Source organism: Eulemur rufifrons, chromosome 7 (genome assembly GCF_041146395.1).
Source record: "Eulemur rufifrons isolate Redbay chromosome 7, OSU_ERuf_1, whole genome shotgun sequence".
Taxonomy (NCBI): Eukaryota; Metazoa; Chordata; class Mammalia; order Primates; family Lemuridae; genus Eulemur; species Eulemur rufifrons.
Genome location: NC_090989.1, coordinates 151940049 through 151947267, shown reverse-complemented (window position 1 = coordinate 151947267; position 7219 = coordinate 151940049). Strand labels below are relative to the sequence as shown.

The window sequence follows — 7219 nt, the reverse complement described above, 5'->3', positions numbered from 1 at the left end:
GAGCCCTCTTAGTTCCTCACTTTTTTTTTTTTTTTGAAACAGAGTCTCACTCTGTTGCCCAGGCTAGAGTGCCGTGGCATCAGCCTAGCTCACAGCAACCTCAAACTCCTGGGCTCAAGCGATCCTCCTGCCTCAGCCTCCCGAGTAGCTGGGACTACAGACATGCGCCACCATTCCCGGCTAATTTTTCTATATATATTTTTAGCTGTCCATATAATTTCTTTCTATTTTTGGTAGAGACGGGGGTCTCGCTCTTGCTCAGGCTGGTCTCGAACTCCTGAGCTCAGATGATCCTCCGGCCTTGGCTTTCCAGAGTGCTAGGATTACAGGTGTGAGCCACCGTGCCCGGCCAGTTCCTCACTTTTGACTCTTTCCTTTTCTTCAACCTCTCCCTCGTGTTCCTCCCATGACTTCTGACTTCAGGGCAGAGTAAGAAAGGATTTACAAAGTAGGGAGAGTTCGAGGGAGAGACTCTGGACCAGAAGTTCTGGAAGCTTCGGGCCTGGGGCTCCAACCAGCATGCAAAAGCGCACAAGTCACTTTCGGCTTTTAGAGGATGAAATGCTGCCGTTTCCGTGGAAGGATGCTGAGCATGTGCTGTAGTGTGGATGCCCGTTCCCTCCAAACCTCATGTTGAAGTCTGATCCCCAGTGGGGGAGGTGGGGCCTAGTGGGAGGTGTTTGTGTCTTGGGGGTGGATCCCTGGAAATAGATGAATTCCCTCTCTGTGGGTGTGGTGAGTGAGTTCCGACTCAGTTCTGTAGATGTGCTTTATGTAGAACGTACAGGTGTTAGGTAAGCTCTGTGCAGGCCAGAGTTACAGCGCTGTTGGCCGTGAGTGCAGTGTTAATAAATCGACAGCTTGTACTAATTACCTTTAAACAGAAAGACATGGTGGCTTGTCCTGCCTCACCTCTCCTGGGCGTGTGCTCCCTGCGGACACCACTGTTTGAGAACCCAGGTTTGCAGCCCAAATGCCTCCACAGTCTGACCTCACAGGGTCTGTGCCGGGTTTTCCGGCAAGAGGGCACACAGGTTTCAAAGGATTTCCAGATGGTTTGTGAGTCACAGACATTTCAACAAAATTGTAAAGGTCTTTTTTTTACTAAACGGAAGGTCATATAACAAAATTAACCTTTGTAAAGAGAAGAATTCAACGGCATTTAGTGCACTGACAGCGCTGTGCAGCCACCACCTCTATCTCATTCATCATCCCCCACCTCTCCCAAACCCCACGCTGATTAAGTCGTTGTCTCCCATTCCCCTACCCCCAGCCCCTGGCAGGCACTTCCTGGCTCCATAGATTTACCTATTCTGGACATTTCATATAAATGGAGTCATACAATATGTGGCTTTTTGTGTCTGATTTTTTTTTTTTTACTCAGCATCATGTTTTCAAGGCTCCTACGGTTTTTACGACAATCACCACCACGACCACAATTAGAAGGAGGAAGCAGCAGGAGATGCTTATGTTCCTGTGCGAGTGGTTCCGCGGTGTGTAGGAATAGAAGTGCTCGCTTGAGGGGCAGATCTCGACTTCCCTCTCCACCTGGCAAGTGGTGTTTGCTCTTGGGATCCAAGAAGTGGGGAGGCTCATCTCCTGCGTGGGCCCAGCAATCAGGGAGGACGCCAAGGGCCATGCCCTTCCTGTCTCCAGCCCGGTGTCCTCAGAGGGGAGGGGCAGTGGTGGGGGCTTTGGTGACTGCGCGGCAGGGCCTAACCCACTCCGAGCACAAAACCCCTGCAGACATGCCTCGCAGTTGTCACTGTTGTGTGGCCCTTCGAGAGAGATTTCCTTGATCATAGGAATCTCCTCCATTGATTTAAATACCTCTCTGTAGCATTTTTTCAGAATCCGGAACACCAAGTTGTTCAGGATCCTTGATATGTTCTCTTGTGTGAACTCAGGAACTTCAAACGGAGGCCGGGAGCACTTCTTACATCTCTGAGCAAACACCCGCATCTTCACCTGGCCCCTGGACTTCTCCTCACTCCAGTGCATGTGGAAGAGGACCTGAACTTGGGCAGAGGCCCAACTGCGAGAGCAGGAGGAACACTGGAACCTGCGGAGACAGAGGACAAGGGCCTCAGCGTGGTGCCATGTGGCCAAGTCCTGAGCTGTAGCCGGAGGCGGGAAAGAGCTGCCGATAGCACAGGGACTTGACTGGGCTTGTGGGTTAGTGGTGGGAAAACTTACTGAGCCTTCATTCCCATCTCCGCCCCACAGGTGTCCGCTGTGGGAATAACAAATCACAAGCCGTCAGGGCTGGGAGGGACCTTGGGTGTCTACTAAGTCCAACGTGCTCATTTGAGAGATGAGGCCACTCTGGAAACTCATTATGCCCAGAGACCCAGGGCGAGTAACAGGTGGGACCCCAAACCCAGGGTGCTTCTAATGTAAATTTAGATGGGTCAAAGGCTACAAGTGCAACAGCAGCCAGATCAGCTCAGAACCCGGAACTGAAATCCACAAATGGATACAAGTGGGTGTTAAGTCACAGACCCACAGGTCAGGGCCCTAGAGGGAAGCCTTGCCTCCCCCTTGGCTTCCCAGGGCCCCTGGTCTGCTGTGTCACAGGGAGAGCCAGTGTCCAGCTCGCTCTTCTCTCGCTCCCCCTCCATCCCAATTCTTTTGCTCAGGGTAGCCTGGAAAGCTTCGTACTCTCAGTGCCACTGGCCTCAGACAGGATACAAGAGAATGACACCTTGTCTGGGCAGGGAGGAGGGCAATTTTCTGAGCTAAGATATTTGGACAAATACACGTTAGGACAGGTAAAGAGAGAAGACGGCAGGGAGCACAAGGCTGCACTCAGGATAGAAATCATGGGAAAGGCAGAGGGCTGCCGTGTGGCAGGGACATTAATGGTCACCACGTTACCCAAGCACTCCCTCCCAGCACCCAGGGAGGCAGGTTGGGGCCACGGGGCCAGCTGGCCAATGAAGTGAGGCCGGCAGTGATGTGTGCTCCTTCCAGATCTGGCCACAGGAGCTCCTGTAAGACATTCCAGCTCTCTCCTCCTCTGCCTCAGTGACCTAGGGCTCCACATGGTAGGTTAAATCCCTGGTATTTCCAGGTGTACTTGTTACTGCAGCTGAGCCCACCCTTGCCTGGCTTGATGCAGGGCACCCGAAGCCGGGATGTGACTTGGAGGGGGCTGGGAAGAATGAGTCAGTGCAGGTCTCCCTCCTGGATCTTGGTTCTGGCCTCACCGCACAGGCTGAACGCGAGGATGAGACAAGAAGAGGCCAAGAAACTTCGCCCACTGTGAGAGGACCTTGCTGGGACCCACTGGCAGTCAGACGGGCCTGGGCTGTGCTCTGAGCCAAAGTCCACCGCCCTCGCCTGGTGCTCTGCTCCCTGTGCTGGCTCACAGCCCAAAGTTCTCACAAATAAATGGCCGAGACTGCTCCGATGCTCCTGACGCCAGCTCCTGGCCTGGGAAAGCCGCAGACCATGAGGACAGCTCTGACTCCTCTGCCCAGACCCCAGAGAGAGATCGGCAGCAGCACAGAGTCCCAGACTCCACCCTCTGTGCCCCGAGTGCGATCTCCACACCCTCTGCCCCCGGGCGCTAGGGCTCCACTTTCCCAGCAGGAAAAGGGACGGGAAGACTTTGGATGATCTCCAAGAGTCCTATTTAGAAAAGATTCTATCAGCTCAGGGCAGAGAGGGGCAAGATTGCTGCGTGTTGCTCAGCTCCCCTGCTCTTCTGGCCTCTTCCTGGGCGGTCTCCTCTGTGTGGTGGGCCTCTCCCCCCAGGGGATCCGAGGTGGACCCATGAGTCTCCCCAAGGCTGGGAGCACATGTGCTGCCCCTGAGTGAAATAGCTGCCCTTCCTCCCCTTCCCCTTTCCTCGCTGTCCCGTGCCTCTGCCGCTGCGGTTTCATCCCCACAGCCTGCTTTCTGTATCCAGGCATTAGCCTGCGCTGGTGTCCAGGCCTGCTATTGCTTTGGGGCTCATTGTAATTTAATGAAGTTAAACCTTCTTGGACGATGGGCAGCTTACTTCCTATAGTCTTCCATCTGCAAGCATGGAATGGAACAAGAAAAGTAACCAGCATATATAGTGAGAAATAAGCAAGAATTTTCTGTGACGTGTACCATCATATTCCCCTCCTCACCTGGCGAAGGCCCACTGCTGGTATTGCATCCACCTTGGCTTCAGGACATTGGGAAAAAGGCCCTTGTCTGATGTCAGGGACCACCTGTGCCATGGCTTCACCTCCTGGATTAATTCCTGAAACACCTGCTTCCACACCTCGGTGTCCGGAGCCATCTCTGCTGCTGTGGTGTACCTGGGCGGGTGAAGCTCTCCCGGGCCCCGGCAGGCCTGTAGCGGGAGATGAGGTTTTCCACTTCAGAGAGCGAGGGCTCAGCCCTGCTCTCCCTTTGAGGGCCCGGACTGGGCCCACGGACTAGATCGATGCCCAAGGACAGAGGTCAGTTGATTCTGGCTCCAAGTTCAGAGAACAGCACTAGGCTCCACAAGAAATTTCGAAAGACACAGAACTCATGGTTTCATCCATCAAAATGTTAGCAAAGAAGAACGCAGAACTCCATGTCCAGAGGAGAGAATTTCAGTCTGGCTCTGCTGTTCACCTACCTTTAGCCTGGAACACACCTTTTTACCTCCAGCGCGCCCGTAAATGGTGGCGAGAGGCTGCGGTTGCTCTTTGCAGCTCTAACATTTGAAAATCCTGCTCCATTGGGCCACTGTGCTCATGCTGCAGAGGAGAGACACAGAGAAGAACGTGGCTGTCCTGGGACGTCGCGGGGATTCCTGTGTCCCTGCTCCATGGTCTTTATGTCCTCGCAGACACCCGGCTGTCCAAAGCTGCCCACCTGTTGGAAACCAAAGCTGACGTGGTCAATGTGTGACCAGGAGACTGGCTAGAAGGGCCCTAGGCATACCTGGAGCCACTGTCTTCTTCCCTGAGGGACTTCCCTGTGGCCCCACTTCCTGCAGGAAAGGCTTGAGGAGGAGGAAGGTGGGACAAGCTATGGGGCGAGTGTTGGAGCAGACAGCTCCCCAGGAAAGTCACCAGACTCTGGGTTTCCGCATCATAAGGCCAGTGCACCGATGACCGCGTGGGTCTTCCTCTCAGCCGGGCACTGACCTGTGTCCCCAGCTAGCTCCCAAGAGGAATGTCGCATCCTCGGCAGGGTGGAGGGGAGGAAGAAAGGGAGCTGAGGGGGGAGGAAAAAGGAAAGGAGGCAGGGGGATGAGGAGGAGGCAGGGTTTCTGTGACTGCTGGGAACAAAGCCATCTCCTTCCTCCTCTCCAGCCCAGCTGCCCACAGCTACTGCCCTTGGGTTCAGCTCCTTCCTCAGCTGGCCCATGCTGTGGCGGTCTCCCCTCTTCCCCCACCAGTTTCTTTCACAACATTACAGTTGCCCCTCAGTCCCAGGGGGATTGGTTCTGGGAGCCCCCGTGGATACCCAGAGCCTGGAATGCTCAGGTCCCTGATAAAAAATGGTGTAGCATTTGCAAGTAACCTCCACACATCCTCCCGTACACTTTGTATCATCTCTAGATTACTTGTAATACATAATACAATATAGATGCTATATAAATAGTTGTTATTTAAAAATGAGTATTATTTTTATTGTTGTATTATTTTTATTGTTGTATTATTTTTTATTGTTTACTTTTTAAATATTTCCGACTCCCACTTAGCTGAACCTGTCAACGTGGAACCCGAGGACGTGGGAGGGCCGACTGCGCTCAGGAATCGCCTGGATTTGGGAACCCCTCTTAATTTCTTGCTTTGGACTTTTTCTTTTCCTTCAATCTCTCTCTGCTCCTCCCACCTATTCTCAACTTCAGGGCAGACAGGGAAAGGATTAACAATGTGGGGAGGGTGCAGGGAAGAGAATCTGGATTGGAAGTCCTGGAAGCTTTTGGCCTGGGGCGCTGACAGCTGTGGACAGTGCACAGGTCACTTTGGGCGTTTTGAGGCTGAAATGCTGCGGTTTATGTGGGAGGACGCTAGGCATGCCTGCGGCAGAGAAGGGCCCGTAGGCCAATGCTGGTCTCTCATCTGGATGAGCTTGACAAAAACAATTCCAGGACCTGTTTGGAACACCCTCAGCTCTCACCGAGACCCACTCACTCTGGAAACGTATATTTATCCACATAAATACGAGCTTATATCACTGCCTCTTGTCCAGCAAGGGCAGCTCAGGCTTGTTTCTCCCCTCCCCTCTCAGGGAGGGCTTTGGCACTTTCCTCCATATGCTCATCTCAGCCTTCCAACCCAGAAGGCACTCTCCTTGGAGCAGGGGCAGGGCTCACTGACCCTGACAGCCTGGATACTCACTGTCATGCTTTCTGGACACTGGGCTGGGCCCTGGTCCACTGCTGGGAGGAGGCCATTTCTGAAAGCTGGGGCCTTGGTACACCGGGGCAGGTGGTGGGAACTGGGGAGGGGCATGGGCCTCCTCCACCTCCCTGCTGATCTGGAGGGCTTAGATCAATCTTAGTCTGCACAGGAGCAAGACCAGGGTATTCTCCAGCTCAGGTCACACCCCCAGACCACCACTTGGAACCCCCCTCCCTCTTCCCTGCGGACACTGAGAGCTGGCAGTGCTGTGCAAAGGGAGCAGAGTGTTAGATGGTTTTCAGTGAATGAATTCCTGCATCCTCTTGGTGAGACATCTTGAGCTCCTGCCTCTGTTTCTTCCCTTTAAGCGTTCTTGTCAAGATCACCAAGCACCTCTGCTCAGTATCCTCTGTCTGGGGACAAGATGACTAGGAGAGGCGGGACTGGGTCTAGCAGGGTGAGAGCTGAGAGCCTGGGTCTCCAGGGGCTCCAAGTGCAGAGCCATCGATGTCCAGAGTGGCTGGGCCTGGGCAGCAGGCATTGGTTCAAACGATAGGTTTGTAAGCAGGTGTGTTTATGTTGGGGGCTGCGTTTATTTATGTATGTTTTTTTGAGACAGAGTCTCACTCTGTTGCCCAGGCTAGAGTGAGTGCCGTGGCATCAGCCTAGCTCACAGCAACCTCAAACTCCTGAGCTCAAGGGATCCTCCTGCCTCAGCCTCCCGAGTAGCTGGGACTACAGGCATGCACCACCATGCCCGGCTAATTTTTTCTATATATATTTTTAGCTGTCCATGTAATTTCTTTCTATTTTTAGTAGAGATGGGGTCTCGCTCTTGCTCAGGCTGGTCTCAAACTCCTGAGCTCAAACGATCCGCCCGCCTTGGCCTCCCAGAG

The 7219-nt window shown here is 53.6% G+C and overlaps 1 protein-coding gene across 2 annotated transcripts; it reads right to left on the bottom strand.

Annotated features, from left to right (window-relative positions):
- Positions 1–301: 301 nt before the first annotated feature.
- Positions 302–5446, bottom strand: RTP3 (receptor transporter protein 3). 2 transcript variants are annotated; one of them, XM_069473565.1, is made up of 3 exons: positions 4122–5446; positions 1733–2062; positions 302–1615 (listed from the first exon to the last, which is right to left on the bottom strand). In XM_069473565.1, exons 1-3 carry the CDS (start codon positions 4274–4276, stop codon positions 1387–1389), a joined length of 714 nt encoding a protein of 237 aa, XP_069329666.1. In that variant the 5' UTR covers positions 4277–5446; the 3' UTR covers positions 302–1386. The 2 variants fall into 2 exon arrangements, with proteins under 2 accessions (XP_069329666.1, XP_069329665.1); XM_069473564.1 differs by having other exon boundaries at positions 308–2062; positions 4122–4842; positions 5118–5441.
- Positions 5447–7219: the final 1773 nt, after the last annotated feature.